Source organism: Lottia gigantea, assembly GCF_000327385.1.
Source record: "Lottia gigantea unplaced genomic scaffold LOTGIsca_13, whole genome shotgun sequence".
NCBI classification, from domain to species: domain Eukaryota; kingdom Metazoa; phylum Mollusca; class Gastropoda; family Lottiidae; genus Lottia; species Lottia gigantea.
In genome coordinates, this window is record NW_008707425.1 from 1,769,753 (window position 1) to 1,789,256 (window position 19,504).

The window sequence follows — 19,504 nt, forward strand, 5'->3', positions numbered from 1 at the left end:
TGGATCATGTGTCTTCTATCTTAATTGAAAGGGGGGATATATTGACATCACCCACCTAGTTACTAAAAGATGAACCGACTAGAAACTTTCAGGAAACGACCAAGAAAATGTGAAATGACCAAGAAAATGACCAGGAAATGACCTCAAACTATATTTTGTTTTAGTAAGTATGCAGTCTGTCTGTCATTCCATCCTCAATTAACTTGTGATTTGTCACAGTTTTTTTTATCCCATTTTTAGTAATTTTTGGTGTTTAACATTATATCCAAGAGATCGTGGACAAATTCAAAATTGGATATGATTTGAAAAAAGGATAGCAGAGTTCAACCCCTGATACACTGAGTTATTTTAAACGTCTCAAAGAATGCAATATGGGCCACCGTTTTTATCTGAATTTGATTTGTCGGGTTACATCCACAAGATCTTGGGCAAGTTTCATTTTGGGTACGATTCAACAAGTTTCACCCTCAATACACTGAAATAATGTTTAATGTCACTTGTTACTATGATAGAGGTGACAGTTTAAGTCAAAATTTTATGACATTTTGTGTGTAGCTTTAGATCCACAGGATCTTGTACAAGTTGGAATTTGAGTGCGATTCAGCAAATGATAGGATAGTTTTAACCCTTTATACACTGAAATAATGCTTGTGAACACAGTAGAGGTGAGTTTAGGTCAGAATTTTATAAACTTTTGGTGTTAGATTTTCGGTACGATTTGACACTTATTGACGACTGCCCTTGGTATACTGAAAAGTTATTAACTAAGCGGACACTTGTTTGTTTTTCAGACAAGAATATTAGTCACACATGGTGTACATTGGCTGCCTAGGATGGATTCTATTGTTGTTATGACAAATGGAGAAATATCAGAATTAGGATCCTATGATGAATTATTGTCTCACAATGGTTCTTTTGCACAATTCCTCAAGACATATCTAACTGAAGAAACTGGTTCCAATTTACATAATGAAGATGATCCTGAAAGTAAGTAGGAAATATTTCAACTGTGTGGCATGTAACTAATGGTTTAGCTGTAAACGAAAAGTAATTGTTCAGTTTGTACCTTCATTTTCTTCATATTTATAAGGAGTGTCTACAATGAGTGCTTTTGTCATATGAAATCTATAAAATGAGTGGCTGGGTTAAATTTTAATCTGGCATTGAATTTCATAGATTCCATATAACATAACAGGGGTATAGGATTCTATCTCTTTCTATCATGTTTGATTTGACAATATTTCGATGGACAGTTTTTGAGTCATTGCCCTTGACTTTTAAAAAACACTTTTTTTGTTTGTGATCATAATAGAAACTTCTTCAGTGGTTCATATACGACATCATATTTATTTTTTAATTTTTAATAAAAAAACTGTAATATAATTATAAAACATAATTTTGAATAAAAAATTGTATTTTCACTTCCAGAATTTTGAATTATAAACTTGAATTTCCACCCATTAGTTTTCACCCAGGTGATAATTTTAGAATTCTGAATTAAAATCTTTTTAAAATTAATTTTCACCCAGGGATAATTCAATAATATTGATTTAAAAACTTGAATTTTCACCCATCATTTATTTTTTGTAATTTGGAATAAAAAAACTGGAATATTATTATAAAACATAATTTTTATACGCCCTCATGAAAAGGGGGGCGTATATTGCCTTCACCCATGTCCGTCCGTCCGTCCACAATTGCTCGTAAACACTCCACAAGACACAATTCTTTACTGATTTTGACAAAACTAGGTATGAGTGTTCGTAATCACCCAAGGATGAATCCTATTGAAAATCAGAATTATCGAAAAATACAGAATTATCGAAAAATATTCAGTATAAGTTATTACCCTTGTTCAAGAAAACGCGTTCAATTTTTAGCTCGTAAACACTTTATAAGGGACAATTCTTGACGGATTTTAATGAAACTTGGCATGAGTGTTTGTAATCACCCAAGGATGAACCCTATTGAAAATCAGAATAATTGAAAAATATTTAGTATGAGTTATTGCCCTTGTTCTTGAAAACGCGTTCAATTTTTAGCTTGTAAACACTCTAGAAGGCACAATTCTTGATGGATTTTGACGAAACTTGGCACTTGGAAACTTTTTGTCATCATTTATATTGATGAAATCTTGGACAAGTTAAAATATTGTGTCATTTTTTAATGAGTTATTGCCATTGACTTAGGAAAAACATGTCAAAATTTGTTTGTGAACACAATAGAAACTACAATTTTCAATTGATATGAATGATATATAGTGTGATTATTTATCTTGGCCGAGTTCAAATTTTACAATTTTTCAATGAATGCTTTTTGAATTATTGACTAACAAAGAACACATTTGTTTCATGTCCACAATAGAGACTACAGTTTTTATCTGATGATTTATGTTGATAATTAAATGAAAAAAAAAAATCAAAGCAGTAATGATGAAATCTATATGTCTTTGTTTCCTGAAGTTGAAATATATACAAAATTTGTGGAAAATTAGGGTAATGTCATGTGACTTCATAATACATTAATTGTTAAATTCATAATATCACATTGGAAACATATTATTTTGATAATTTGTTAAAATACCTATCCTATGATACCAAACATTTAAAATCAACATGAAACAGCCCGAACTAATATTAAAAAAACAAGATATAATAATAACTAAAAATTTAACAAAAACAATGCAGTTTTCAAAGCTGTAATAGATATGTAAATTGAAACTTTTTGAATAGATATCAATTCCTTGGACTGATGAAAAGAAAAATCAAAAGGGCATTCTAAATTTTGTATGTGTATCGTGAACACTGATAGAGTCATTTTGCACCAATCCAATTTTTGGTTAGATGCCTTTTTTTCTGCAATTCCACAAAAAAAGAGTGTTTAATGATATCACTTGTCCTGGAATTTGCTTTAGCATTGGCCTTAGTGACATCATCCACACTTAGTTTTGATAAAATAATCAACATAAAAAAAAAGTCAGGCAATATATTGGTTTGAACAAATTGAATAAATTGACAAAGAGAAAATGATAATGAACTTGCATAAACAAGTTAATTTATAGTCAAAAGGTAAATTATTGATTAGTGAATAATATGATAAACAAGTGATATCTCAAATAATTTATGCAAGTGCTGTAATTAAACACAATATTTAATTTCTCTTTTTCAGTTCAAGAAATTAAGTCCAAGATTTTACAAAGAGTGGACTCAGTAACATCAGATGGAGGCACATCAGCTGATGATCACAAAAGCATGCCAAAGTATGTAATGAATGATTTTCAATGATTTTAAATTTTCAACCTTCACATTTCGAATGCTCTCGATTGATGGATGGTAATATATCAATGTTCATTGAGAAATAAAATTTCAGTGAAATGATTTTTTTTAGTGCCCAAAATTTTGAAATAGTCCATCTTATTAGCCTGTCTTTCGAAATTCTGTGTACTGTACATGTATGTAGACCTTATTTGTGAATTTCCGGATATTGGATACTTTTTATACGCCAACATGAAAATGTGGACGTATATTGCCGTCGCCCCGGTCCGTCGGTCCGTTTGTCCGTCAACATTTCTTGTGAACACAATAGAGACTACAGTTTTCAACTGATTTTAATGAAAGTTGGTGTGATCATTTATATTGATGAGATCTTGATCAAGTTCGAATATGATGATCTTTCTAGGAACGGTTTTTGAGTTATTCCCCTTGACTTAAGAAAAACGCGTCAAAATTTGTTTGTGAAAACAATAGAGACTATAGTTTTCGACTGATTTTAATGAAATTTAGTGTGATCATTTATATTGATGAGATCTTGGTCAAGTTCGAATTTGACTCTCCATGAACGGTTTTTATACGCCCACAAGAATATGTGGTCGTATATTGTCGTCGCCCCTGTCCGTCCGTCTGTCCGTCCGTCCGTCCGTCAACATTTCTTGTGAGACTACAGTTTTCATCTGATTTTGATAAAATTTGACATTTTCGATGAACGATTTTTGAGTTATTGGCCTTGACTTTGTTTAAACGCGTCGAAATTTGTTAAAAATAGTTCGTGAGCAGGATTGAAGCTACAGTTTTCAACCAATTCTGATGAAACTTGGTGTGATCATTGGAATTGATAAGATCTCGGACAAGTTCTAACTTGACGCTTTTTCGATGAACAGTTTTTGAGTTATTGCCCTAGACTTTGTTAAAACGCGTCAAAATTTGTTAAAAAATAGTTTGTTTGCAGGATTGACGCTACAGTTTTCAACCGATTCAGATGAAACTTGGTGTGATCATTGGAATTGATAAGATCTCGGACAAGTTCTCACTTGACGCATTTTCGATGAACGGTTTTTGAGTTATTGCCATTGACTTCGTTAAAACGCATCGGATTTTGTTAAAAATAGTTTGTGAGCAGGATTAAAGCTACAGTTTTCAACCGATTCTGATGAAACTTGGTGTGATCATTGGAATTGATAAGATCTCGGACAAGTTCCAACTTGATGCATTTTAGATGAAATGATTTCGAGTTATGGCCCTTGACTTTGTAAAAACGTGTCAAAATGTGTTCATGAGCACTATAGAAGCTAGTTTTCAACCAATTTTGATCAAACATGGAATTGATAAGATCTCGGACAAGTTCTAACTTGAGGCATTTTCGATGAACGGTCTGGGAGTTATTGCCCTTGACTTTGTAAAACGCTTCAAAATTTGTTTGTGAGCACAATAGAAGCTACAGTTTTCAACAAATTTTGAGGAAACTTGGTGTGATCATTGGATCATAAGATCTCGGACAAGTTCTAACTTGACGCATTTTCGATGAACAGTTTTTGAGTTATTGCCCTTGAAGAACGCGTCAAAATTTGTTTGTGAGCACAATAGAAGCTACAGTTTTCAACTGATTTAGGTGTGATCATTGGAATTGATAAGATTTCGGACAGGTTCTAACTTGAGATATTTTTGATGAAAGTTTTTTGCCCTTGATTAGAGCTGTGTGATTTAATTGTTTGTTGTATTTGGGTTATTGATATTGATTTTAAAAAATTTTGTGGAATTACTCAGCATAAATAGTTGGCATGTATATATTGTAATTGAATTCAAACTAATAAAATTTCTTCAATATGAGAAAATTTGTACTTTAGTCACTAAAGACTGTTATATCATTTCTGACAGGTGCTAGTGGGCGTATGTTACCTTGCCTCGCATCTTTTAACAAATTGCTAAATTTCATGCCAATGACCATACATGTGTAATCTACTGATGTTGTCGGGTTTCTAACACTTTTGCATATTGTGTATTGTTCTACCGACAGGATACCCAATTCTACAGATTTTTTTGTTATTTTCCTGACCAAATTTTCACGTTTCAATGTTCAAATTCTCTACCATAAATCAATAAAATATCTAACTATCATTACTTGTATCTTGATTGCATTGATCTCATCATGTAATAATATTATAATTGCATGATTAATTAATCCCCCAATTAGGATGGTAATTTGATCTATTTTCACCCGATAATGTGTATTTTAAGCCCATGTGAGACACTGTTTATAAAAAAATCCAGGAGATGCTACTTTCCCTTTTACAATAAATTTTATGGTAGCCCTACTTTTACTAAAAAACGAAATCTCGAAGTCTTCTTAGAATTATATATTGTCATTGTCAATCTGTGAGGTCTATTAAACGTAGACGTCGTTTCAGAATTATTTTGTATTAGCGGTAGATTATCATGCACGACTGGATGTCTAATTCTTATGTAAACTCCAACTTCGTTTCATAAAATTGTTTTGTAATATTACTGTGGCCGGTAAACATTAATTTATAGCCTGAATAACAGGCTTACTTATTACAAGTCTTTCCATATATGAAGAATGGAAGCGGCAAATTTGGTTCAATACTTCGTGAGGGCGTTGCAGGAAAATTATTTAATCATCAAGTCACAATTCTTTAGGGATTTTGACGAAACTTGCTGAAATCATTATTATAACGATGAACCCTATTGAAAATCAATAAAAATATTTGATATGTGTTATTGCCCTTGTTCTTCAAAACGTGTTCGATTTTTAGCTTGTAAACACCCTACAAGTTACAATTCTTTACAGATTTTGACAAAACTTGCTGAAATTGTTTATTATCACCCAAGGATGAACCCTATTGAAAATCAATAAAATCGAAAATATTTATTATGACAAATCAAATCATATATAAACGCGCTTTGGAATCTCAAGACTTTTCACCCAATCTCCAGATTTTTCAAGGCAAATCTCAAGATTTTTTTCCTGACCTGTACACATGTATGCCAATGACATGTTTTTATATTTCATTTTAACCAGAAAGTTTAAAGAAAAGATTCATGATGAAGATAAGAATCCTGAAATGAAAAATTTAAAGAAGGATGAAGAGAAATTGATTGAGGAAGAAAAATCTGAGACAGGAAAGGTAAGAATAAACAGTCATATGACTATTGACTAAGTCCCAAACATTAGGCTGGACAGTTTGTTTGGCACAAAAAAAAAAACAAATAACGATATTTTCAATTGAAAGTTGAATTTCAAAACCAGAAATTTATGACCGAATTCTTCGTTTTCTCCCCTGTTATAAAGGTTAATAACTAGCTAAGAATATTTAATGTATTTCAAAATGAAATTATTTATATTTCCGATGCCTGTCTGCGAACTTTAATCTGATTGAACAATAAAATATACTTATTTATATCAGCAAATGAAATCATTTTCTTTCTACTTTTGGTTTGCATGGAGGTCAAAAACACAACCAGAACTTCCGTAAGCAACAGTAACAGTCAGAAACACTGATAAGTCACATTCTTTCGAACGAGAAAAAAATTTTTTTTTTCAAACGGACAAAATATCTGGCTCAAAATAGATTGTACCATACATTTGCCGATCACGAAAATAATCCGAGACATGTTTGCCACCATTATTGTATGAAATATAGCAAAAAATATATGACAACATTATAATGTGGGCGTATAAAAACGCGTCAAAGTTAGGCTTTAGAGGCAAAATTGTTCATCTGATCATGATGAAACTTAGAATGCATGTATGTATTGATTGGGTTTGGTAACAACATGACGAAAAATATAATAGAAACTACAGTGTTTTTGTGTATTTGATGAAAGAATGTGTATGTTGTTGAGACCTTGTCAATGTTTGAATTTTATGATAATTTGCTTAGGGGGTATTGCCTTGACTTATAAATTGCCTGAAAAATTAAAGAGCAGTGTGATTTTGTTAATTTGATGTATAGAAGTAACTACAAAATTTTTTTTAATTTTCAGAAGCGCAATTTTGATTGAAATATTTAGTATTTAATATATCATTTAAAAGAGAAAAATGAGATTCAAGAAAATTTCTTGAATTTAAATCAGAGCTTTCAAGTTAAAAATAGCAATTGTAATAAAAATGAGTATATCATTGGATACATTTAGTAAGGGGCAATAACAATTGTTGAGGTCAGAAGTATACAATAGGTTGAGGTCAGAAGATACAAGCCTTGAAAGTTTTGGCAATTACTGAAAAAAATTAGACCAAAAGCATAAAAAAAATCAGAAACTTCAGAAGTTCAAAACTCTGTTCTTTAAGGATTACTGATAATCGATTGTAGTTTCCAATGATATCAAATCAAGCAAGTTGGGTTATTTTCGTGGGTTTTTTTGAGTTTTACAAAAGTTAGTCATATCAATATGGTGGCTCATCCGTTATTTCGTGGTCATAGGATATTGAATGGAGAATTATTATTTTTCAAATACCTCAAAAGTTAGACAGTTGAAATTTTAAGCCATTTTAACGGTATTTACCTGTTTGATCTAAATTCAGCATAGAATGGTTAGGGAAAGTATTGAAAGATATTGATCTCACCACTGTTAGCCTTTTGCTTGTTTTGTGCGGAAATCTACCAATATCTTGAATTATGTCAACAAATTTTGAATTTTTGAATTTTGAAAATGTTCACAGGCTATTTCTTTCTTTGTTGTGAGTTATATTAACTGCATATTTCTATTAAATTTTGTAGGTGAAGCTGTCAGTTTATATAGGTTATGCTAAGGCCATAGGTTCGCTGCCAGCTGTGTTAATATTTGTAATATATGGATTTTACCAGGCTTTGAATGTTTATTCAAGTGTTTGGCTGGAACAGTGGACAGATGATCAACTCCTGGCAAACAGATCTTTGGCCAATACTAGTATATATCAAGATAAAAATGAAATGTATCTTGGAGTTTATGGAGCATTGGGAGTTTGTCAAGGTATAATTTAATCACCCTTATCTGCCAAATTATGGTGCAATATTTCGTCATTGAATTGAGCAGTATAAGTTTTTAATGGCCGACATTCTCATGTGTGGATACATTACATCACAACACATGAGTAAGCTTTCAAAAAATAATCAAAAAAAATCAAACATGTTTCAAGAGCACACTAGCCTCCTACCGCATTGGACAGGCACACATGAAATGTCAATTTCCTTGGTAGTTGCTAACTAACATTTCAACACTCTTCAAATGGTAGTAATCAAAAATTGCTACAAAAATTTGGTATTTTCTCCTATAAGTAGTATAAGAGTATATAGATAGGGAGTATATAGATAGGGGGCACTTTTTATAATTTATAAAAAAAAAAATCACTTTTTATACACCCACATGAATATCGTCGATGCGCTTTCAAAATCTCGTATATCGCCAAAATCTCGTATATAACTTTTCTGAACGTCGAAAATCTTCCCTCCGAGCCGCATCTATGTATCTTATTTTCGTACTTCTAGTCCAATTAGAAGTTCCGTTCAGGACATGTGACATAATCTCGTAAAATAATTGGTTGATTATTTTTTCCAATTAAAATCTCGTATATCGTAATTTTGATGTGACCTGATAAATAGACGACGTCGAGACGGCGTTGAGCCTAGAAAATAAACAATACAGGTGAGAATATTATTGAAAATATTAAATGTATCAATGCCGTTATGTTTTATAAGATATGTAGGAATAATAGGCATTTTATTGTTTTAGTTTAGTGATTCACATCTGCCCAATAAGCAGTACAAACCCGTAGACACCCTGAAAAGTCGTTTGTATCAAGTGATATAAATTATATGTGAGCCATGGTTTATTGTCGGTCCTCTCCTTGAAGTTGACAATTCAAATCAGTCTGTTAAAATTAAATTGCCTTTCTGACAGCGATATACGAAAATTTGATTCGCTAATATAATGAAATGAAATAATTTGATGGGAATCATATACGATATTTTGACATCTCGTTTCTTTTAAATTTTGGCATTAGTTCAATGATTTCTCTCTTTCAGGTATAAAATTATATGTTCCCGGTATGGCTGGTTTCTCCCGTGGCAAAAAGATTGTCAAAATGGCACTGAAGACTAATGATGAGACCAGTAGGTCTACTTCAGCATGTTCCTTATCTAGAGCCCCTGCATGTACAAATCGCATCATTCCATCATCTTCTACCACATCAAGTTCAGCACAGCTCTTCAATAACGTGCCAGGGAAGTTACAAAATGAATATTCATCTCCAAGTATTGAATTTTTAAGAGTCAACCCACCAACAACTTGCTTCGATGATCTATCTAAAAGACTTCCTACCAGTCCCGTTTCTACTGAAAATCGCATTATTGTCGTTCTACGTCTAAGAAGAGTTACCTAGAACCAATATTTACCACCTTCTCTGAGCTGTTCAAAGTGTATGTTGATGATTGCAAGCAAGAAAACAAGCCATTTTTACGTCGAAAGGCGTTCCGTTCCCTATTTGATGATATGAGTCTGGCAATACATCGTCCCAAAAAAGATAAGTGCGATATATGTTCTGGTTTTGAAGTGGGTAACATTTCAGAAGAGGAATACAACCTTCATATTGCCCGCAAAATAGATGCCCGAAATGAGAAGATTCGTGATAAGCTTCGGGCTGAAACTGATGGCTCAGTTAAAGTCGTTTCTTTAGATTTGCAGTCCCTCCTGTTATGCCCATTACTCACTGCTAGCTCGATGTATTACAAAACCAAATTGGGGTGCCATAATTACACAATTTTTGATTTGGTAACTAAGGAAGCAATGAATTACTTTTGGCATGAAGGTATTGGTGATTTGAATGGTAGTACGTTTGCGTCTTGTTTAGCTGACTACATTCTTGGTTTGGATCCGAACATTAGAGAACTCATCATCTTCAGCGACGGATGTACATATCAAAACAGAAACACAATATTATCAAATATGTTACTGAAACTTGCAACAGAAAAGGGAATAAAGATCACCCAAAAGTATCTCGAAAAGGGCCACACACAGATGGAGTGTGACTCTGTTCATAGCACGATCGAGAGAAAAACCCATTTATATACCCCAGAATTATGTTGATTTAATCCGAACAGCTCGAGTAAATCCTCCCTATAAATTGAAGTATCTTACATTTGATTTTTTCAAAAACTATAATTTGCTAGGGTTTTACACATCTATTCGACCAGGTACTCGTGTTGGCGATCCTGTTGTGACGGATATTCATGTTTTATCATACAAGGATGGCACTATACAATACAAATTGAAGTTTTCCGATGAGTTGGAAAATCTTCCAAGACGGAATAAGAAATGCTCTCCTACTGTTGATGATCCGATAATATTAAACAATCTTTATATAGAGCCTTTAAAAATCAAATCAATTAAGTTCAATCATCTTCAAGAACTTAAGAAAGTAATACCACCTGATTATCACCCATTTTATGACAATTTACATCATGAATGAACATTCGTGTGAGGCATAATAGTCATTTATTACAGATTAGTTTATTTTTAGGCCATTCTAGAAACCATATATTTCGTAATTTCTGTATATAGGTTTAGAGGTATCAATTAGATGACCGGTTTCCTTTTTTGTGTTTACTGATACAATATTTCTTTTGAAAATAAAGACTGTAATATGATTGAATTTAAGCCTTATTACATTCATCAAAAAATCGTATATCCAATTTACGCCCAAGAAAAATCAATAGTTTGATGTTAAAATTTCGTATATTGCCTTATGACATCACAGTTTATGCGGCAGATCTTTTGGTGGTACTGATCAATTCCAGACTAATTTAATGACTTATATACGAAAATATTTAAAGATACGATAATTTCCAAAGAATTGGTGAAGTTTTTTGTTCTTCCTGTATAATTTTTATTATCCCGTATATGACGATATACGACATTTTGAAAGCACAGCGACGATATGTGGTCGTATATTGTCGTTGCCCCTGTCCGTCGGTCCGTCGGTCTGTCGGTCCGTTAACATTTCTTATGAGCACTACAGTTTTTATCTGATTTTGATAAAACTTGGTGTGATGCTTTAGATTGATAAGATCTCGGTCAAGTTCGAATTTGACATATTTTCGATGAACGGTTTTTGAGATATTGCCCTTGACTTAGAATGCCTTGAAATTTGTTAAAAATTGTTCGTGAGCAGGATTGAAGTTTTCATCCGATTCTGATGAAACTTAGTGTAATCTTTGGCATTCATAAGAATCGGACAAGTTCTAACTTGAGTTATTGCCCTTGACTTTGTTAAAACGCATCGAAATTTGTTAAAAATAGTCCGTGAGCAGGATTGAAGCTACAGTTTTCAACCGATTCTACTGAAACTTGGTGTGATCATTGGAATTGATAAGATCTCGGACAAGTTCTAATTTGACGCATTTTCGATGAATGGTTTTTGACATATTGCCCTTGACTTAGAATGCCTTGAAATTTGTTAAAAATAGTTTGTGAGCAGGATTGACGCTACAGTTTTCAACCGATTCTGATGAAACTTGGTGTGATCATTGGAATTGATAAGATCTCATACAAGTTCTAACTTGATGCATTTTTGATGAACGGTTTTTGAGTTATTGCCCTTGACTTTGTAAAAACGCATCAAAATTTGTTAAAAATAGTTTGTGAGCAGGATTGCCGCTACAGTTTTCAACCGATTCTGATGAAACTTGGTGTGATCATTGGAATTGATAAGATCTCGGATGAGTTTTAATTTTACGCATTTTCGATGAACGGTTTTTGAGTTATTGCCCTTGACTTTGTAAAAACGCGTCAATATTTGTTAAAAATAGTTCGTGAGCAGGATTGAAGCTACAGTTTTCAACCGATTCTGATGAAACTTGGTGTGATCATTGGAATTGATAAGATCTTGGACAAGTTCTAACTTGACGCATTTTCGATGAACGGTTTTTGAGTTATTGCCCTTGACTTTGTTAAAATGCGTCGAAATTTGTTAAAAATAGTTTGTGAGCAGGATTGACGCTACAGTTTTGAACCGATTCTGATGAAACTTGTTGTGATCATTGGAATTGATCAGATCTCGGACAAGTTCTAACCTGATGCATTTTTGATGAACGGTTTTTTTCGAGTTATTGCCCTTGACTTTGTAAAAACCCATCAAAATTTGTTTGTGAGCACAATAGAAGCTACAGTTTTCAACCGATTCTGATGAAACACAAATTCGAAGGAGATGGTTTCTTCTCAGCTCTATCATCTCTCATCCCAAAAGTAGCCAACTTTGTCTCAAACAACAAATCCCTCATTTCTTCAGAAGCGCAAGCTCTTGGAGCTGTAGCAAAAGCAGGAGTAAATATAAGCGAAACAGTGAAAAGATCTAACGAGTTGAAAGAATTACAACATATAAGAGAAATGCGAAATAAAAGATTAGAAAACAAAAAAAGGCAATGGTTTTAAAATTATTGGATAAAAATGTTAATGATAATTGCTCAAACTCCTAAAACTTATTTCGGTTCTGACAATCAAAAATCATTAGGTTCTCTTCCTGGATTTCCATGGGCAAAATACCGTGGAGAAAAACATCTCCCTGGTCATAATTACACTGGTCCAGGTACAAGGTTGGATCTGCAATCAGACCAAAATGATAAACCCAAACCAGGTGAAGAACCCGTTAATAGAGTTGACGCCGCTGTACTTAAACACGGTATATATTATACAGAAATAAAGACATAACATCCAGACACGAAGCAGACAAACAAATGATAATCGAACTTGAAAATATTCCAAATCCAACTTTCAAAGAATTCAGGGCATTAATCATTAAACTCTTGATGAAAGATGAAAATGGATATGGGAATAGCAGATGAAATACACAAAGAATTTAGAAAAAACAAACATTTTTTAAAAGTCAAAGTGCTTTATAAAATGAAATATGGTCAGCTGATTTAATTAATATGCCTGTTGAAAGAGGATATAAATATTGTTAAACCGTTATAGATTTGTACACAAGATCTGGTTATTCCTCTCAGAAACAAAACAGGTTTATCAGTCAAACATGCATTTGAAACAATAATGAAACAATCCAACAGACGACCTCAAAGTCGATAAAGGAAGTGAATTTTATAACAAAAATATGAAAACTCTAGGATTTGAAATTTACAGCACACGTAATGAAGGTAAAGCTGTAGTTTTTGAGAGATATAATAGAACTCTTAAAAATAGATTATTCACGTAATTGAAATCCCAAAAATGGCCTAAAATATTACCAGAGGTTGTAGATGAATACAATAACAAAATTTATTCATCTATAGGTGTCACACCAAAACAAGCCACAAATAATCCAAATATTATAAAGTCCATTAACGCACAACATAACTACGAAAATGAAATAAATAATTTAAATATCAAACCCAAATTTAAAGTCGGAGATCGCGTTCATATTTTCAAGTATAAAAGCAAATTCGGAAAAGGCTATGTTGGATTTTGGACCAACGAAATATTTATCGTAGATAAAGTAAACAACACATCACCTCCAACATATGAATTAATCGATCAAGACAAAGAACAAATCATAGGTAGGTTTTATCAAAACGAACTTCAAAAAACTGACTTTTAAAAATGAATATCTTTATTGATAAATACGGAACCGATACAACTACAAACTTTCAACTTATGAGATGGGCAAATGAGTTAAATATATCTCCATTTAATTATTGAAGGATAAGGATAAGAAAGGTAAATTTTATGCAATAACAAATATACATACTTCAAATCAAAACGGGGTACATCACTCTGCTTTATACAAAGACTCTTTAAATAACTTTTATCTCTTTTGGATTAGAACCAACTGAAGAGATAATGCAATTAGTGAAAGCAATCAAATGTTCAACATTTCAAATTCAAATACCGGGTCAAAAATTTTGTGGTCAACTTTCACTTTGGGTTTTATATCAGTTGAGTTTAGGAAAACAATCTGAAGAAATTATAATAAATTTAACTTAATAAAAATGGCGAATAAATTTGGATTAGGTTCTTTACCTTTAGATACTAAAAAACCTAACACAACAGCATGGATAAATAAAGCAAAAACTTATTTTGTGGAAGAAATTGGAGACATTCTTCAAGGTGATTTAGATATGAATAATTTTACCATAACTAATTTAAAGTTACCAGAAAATGATTATGATGCTGTTCACAAGAAATGTTTAATGGATCAATTAAATTTAATTGAAGTAAATAAAGAACATTTAAAAGAATGAACGACAAATAAATAATTAAGATTTTATTGATGATACTAAATTACATCAAGAAGTAACAAGTTTAAAAAGTTTTATTGAAGGACAATTATTAATGTAGTAGATAAAACTCAATTACAACCTTTAAGTTCATTAATATCTAATTTAGATGATAAGATTATAAAACAAAAAGTAGATCTTAAACAACTAATAGCCAATATTAATCCAGGTATAAGTGAAGATAAATTAACAACATTAGAAACTAAACTTATTGATAAAAGTGAAATACAAAAACAAATAGTTGGTATTAAACAACAATTACTCAATTTAGAAGATAAAACTCAATTTCAAAATTTAAAATCATTAATATCTAAATTAGATGATAAGATAACAAAACAAAAAATAGATCTTAAACAGCTAATAGATGATATTATTCCAGGTATGAATGCAGATGAATTAGCCGCATTAGAAACCAAACTCAATGATAACAGTGAAATAGTCGCAATTTAATGTCTGATTTATTTGAGGTGATATCGAATAATTGTTCTTTATTTGGCATTTTTCAATGACTATTTTTATTGGATAATTTTATTTTTATAATCATTTTTATCTATGATACCTTTCTCTAGGAATCTTTTTAATACGCAATTTACTTCATTATATTGTCAGTCTGAACGATGACCTTCTTTCATTGCTGCTAATATTATTTCTAATCTATTTAGTAGTTCCTCGTTGTCATCTGGTAAAAAAAATTACCCCCTCTCCTGCATGTCCGAAAAAGGAATCGATTTCATTTATAACGTTCATCATCTCCTTTGTCAACTTCATATTCATCACCTTGATCAATAACTCTTATAAATAGATCAACTTCTTTCGATCTTCTTGTTTGGGGTCCTGACTTTCTGATTACATGTAGAAATTTTGAGTATGCTACTAAATCCTTGTAAATGGCAATAGTAGCATCCCCACCATTCATTAAATCTATTAATCCTTCTGTTAATGTAAATATAAAGTCTTTTGTATTGATTTTGAATATTGGTGAATTTGAACTAAATCTTATTCTAAATCCATTAAACAATAACCCTTCATTATCAACAATTGGTGTAATGCTCTTGGGTAAATCTGGATTTGGATTTGAAAAATAATGTTTTATATCATCTAATGTCCTAATTATAAAACCACCATATTCAATCGGTTTTTGGGAGTTTCTTTTCAATATCTTCGTGACTTTTTAATATTGGTTGAAATAGAGTTTGTAGATTTTCTGTTAATCCAAGTTGTTGTAATCTGTTATTTTCAACTTGGGTCTTTATTTTATTCTTAGCTTTGATATATTGTCTATTTCTTTTTATAATATTATTCCAATCACCCATTTTTAAAGAAATGAAATTAACATATATCGGTCATAACTCTTTCACCGGCAGTTTTTCTAGTATTAACGAATATATATCCATGATCATCTGGGTTTCTCCATTGTGCTTTACAATCCTTTTTGAATGTATCTCTATCAATTCCGTGATTAATTGACTGAATAATTTGAGATAAATCTTTGTCGTTCAATTCGAATAATAAAAAACAATTTGCATTTTTTCTAATGAACATAGAATCCATCCCGTAAAAAGATTGGGATTGGTATATGCAGTGACAGTTGTGATGTCTTCCTTTGGTGAAGAATTCTTGTTGAACAGCTTGATTTCTTTGTGCTACACGGTCGTCAAACACTATTAAGTTCTTTCGCTCACTATCAATTTTAGACAAATCTAAATCATTAACATTTTTCGTAAGAAAAGTTTTTATAACCGTTGGATTGAAAGATGGATTCTTTTTTAGAAATCTTTTATTTTTATCTCATCGTTGTCTTCAAAATATTTGAATATGTCTTGAACGACTTTCTTTGGTATATATTCTAAAGCTTTGAGGAATTGATAATATGATTGCTCTGGTGTTGGTGTTGTTGTGTAGATATATAATGAATCGAAATCTAAAAGTTTTGGTGTTGTCAACATGTTAAATGTCAAATATGTTTTCCCAGAACCTGAGCTACCACATATACACATGAGCATTGGGTTACTAGGAAATATTTCTGAATGATTAAATTTCTTTCCCATTTTTTATTCTATCTTTTTGTTCCAAAAATCACTCCTTCTCCTTTATACTTTGAAAGAAAGATTCCCTCTCCAGAACGTTTGTTTTTAAATCTATGGCATTACACTTTTGTTTGACCTTCATTTCTCCGATGTCGATTTTATCTATTAGATTACTTAATCCCTCTTTAACAGTTTTCTTGGTTTCTTCACTAAATCGATTTCCAAATTCTTTAACTGTCCCTAATATATCTGCTACTCCCGAACCTTGTGCTATCTTTTCCATTTCCATATTATGTCTATGTTTTTCACTTTTTTCAGCATCAGCTGCTTTCTTGATGGCTTGTGTTATCCCAGCCGCCCCTACCGCGGCCAGACCAGCAAATATCAAAGGTAGGAAAGGTAAAAATCCACCTTCCTTTACACTCTTGTCAAGTCTTTCCAAATCTATATCATCACGGACTTTACAATGTTTATATTTATCAATAATTTTTTTAGATATTTTAATCCTTTTACCATTGTATGTTATTGTAGTTGGTGATTTCGTTTCGATAGCTTCTATTATTCTTTTTACTAAAGTTTCTGGTTTCATTTTTAGGAGGGTAATTTAAATGATTATTCTATACGAATCATAAGTCTGTCGGATATTTCAATTAAATGTTTTGCTTCTTCCAATAATAAACAATAACCTGTTACATTTCCTTGTGTTTTTTCAATATAAATATTTATATTCACCCCTGTTTTGAAAAGATCTTCTTGATGAGCTGATAGATCAAAACAGAAGATTGGGTGATTAATTGCAAAATCTACATATTCAAACTGAGGTGAATTTCCAAATAATTCACACATATTTTTATAGTTTCTATACAATTCATTATAATCCTTTGTGGTTGGATTAATTGTTAAAGGTTGGTTAGGATAATTATCGTTGTTTAATCTTACTTGAACTTTACGGATTATAGGATCTTGAGTTTGGTTCATTGCTACTCTAAAGATATTATTGTTATTCGTTTGAGAATCTGGAAAGTTCTTGAAACCAACCATTAAATATCTTGCTGGTTTAATAGTGTTAGTGATTGGCCATGTAGTGGATTCTCCAGTTAAAGTAATGCTACCTATTGTATTGCGACGAAAAAATGCTATTTCAATATCTTTAGTTTATGAGTGGAATATTCTCGTTTCTACTTCAATTGATGGTGTTATTACTGGTATGTAAAATTGGAGATTCGATATTTCTAATTTTGCATCTGAAGCATTCTCTCCAAAGAATATCTTATCATCATTCATTTCTCTTTGTAGATGAATTTTATATGGTAACCCTATGGAAACCTTGTGTTCCAACAGACCGAATAATGGATATAATTTCCAATTTACGTAATTACCCCACCTATTATTCTTAACAACATTATTGTACTGAAGTACTCGTTTTTCAAATCCGTGATTACCAGCTCGTCCTACTCTTTCTATTGTGTTTCGAGCAATAGCTCTCATTCTATCTTCATTTGCATCATTTGGAACATTTCTTACCGGTTCTTTCAAAACTCTTCCATCGCCAACATCGGGTATCCAGCCTGAGACCCGAATTATAGTTTTTTGGATATAGAACTGTTTTCAACATTGTGTCAAATTCTCCAGGGTGTTTAATAGTTTCTATAGGATTTCAACCAGCTTCCAAATCCATTTCAGTAAATAAAGATGGAAAGAAATTGTTTTCTATTGCTGTGTTGGTTTGTGGTACACGATTCTCATTGGGAGTTCCGTCTTTGATTTTGAAATCGCATCTGAAATGGGCATCAAACAGAAGCAACCAATTCGATAATGAATGACCCTACCCCCATAATTTAGTTGAGACCTAGAGCCAACGGTTGGTGATAAGATAATGTAATCCTCTTTTTTAAGGAAATTTAAAACGTAAACAATTACAAATATATTGATATACACTTCTACTAGATATACTTCAGAGTTATCTCCCCTCTTACACTTTAGCCAGTCATAGTTCAAGGGTTAAGACCGCTCCTGTAGAATTGCTAGATATACTTCAGAGTTATCTCCCCTCTTACACTGTAACCAGTCAAGGGTTACGACCGCTCCTATAGAATCGCTAGATATACTTCAGAGTTATATCCCCTCTTACATTATTGCCAGTCATAGGTCTAATGTCAATGGTCAAGGGTTACGCCCGCTCCTATAGAATCGCTAGATATACTTCAGAGTTATCTCCCCTCTTACACTATTGGTAGTCATAGTTCAAGGGTCAAGGGTTACGACCACTCCTATAGAATCGCTAGATATATGTCACATATTTTATCCTTTTCCAAAGCGGTTGTTCTTCAGCACTTGTTTTATTTTCGAAATCTGTATCAACAATTTTGAATCCTCGGATATTTGTCACAGAGTTTGGTAAAATTATTGTCCTCTTTATATCCCCCACTGCCTGCGATGGTTTAGATATTCTTCGTGATATGAAATATTGACATCTATTAAACCTATGTCTGGAATAGAACAAAACTGATATTTTGAAAAACAACAAATAACATATCATATTAATTCCACCCTCTCATCTTATGATTAAATTAAACAAAGAACATACCTTAATTTTGTATTATTAAATTCCTAATCTTCCAGCGTAACAAAATTGAGACAGTGTTAATAGTTGAGAGTTTAGTCTGTCTATGCCGACGTGGCATGGGCCGAATGTTATATGTTAATAAAACCATCTGTTACCTAGTGACATATATCCAGTCGAAAATAGATGAGTGATTGCTACCGGGCGTTAATGGTAATTATTAAATCAATAAAACTCTAGAAAACTAACCGTGTATAAACTGGTTGGTATTTTACTTTGAAGTAAACAAAAAACAGTGTTACCTCCCATTAATCAGTTAAGTTTCTAAATTCTTTGTGTATTTCTTCTTCTATTCCCATACCCATTTTCATCTTTGCT

The 19,504-nt window shown here is 32.0% G+C and overlaps 1 protein-coding gene across 1 annotated transcript in view; it reads left to right on the plus strand.

Moving 5' to 3' along the window:
• Positions 1 to 833: 833 nt before the first annotated feature.
• LOTGIDRAFT_111479 (hypothetical protein) overlaps positions 834 to 19,504 on the plus strand; it is a gene marked incomplete at both ends in the record, with an annotated part of 53,727 nt that continues 35,056 nt past the window's right edge. Inside the window, 4 exons of the mRNA XM_009048947.1 lie at positions 834 to 991; positions 1,759 to 1,867; positions 6,329 to 6,418; positions 8,012 to 8,243. Of these exons, the coding sequence (XP_009047195.1) occupies positions 834 to 991; positions 1,759 to 1,867; positions 6,329 to 6,418; positions 8,012 to 8,243 (589 nt within the window). The remainder of the gene's footprint in view (positions 992 to 1,758; positions 1,868 to 6,328; positions 6,419 to 8,011; positions 8,244 to 19,504) is intronic.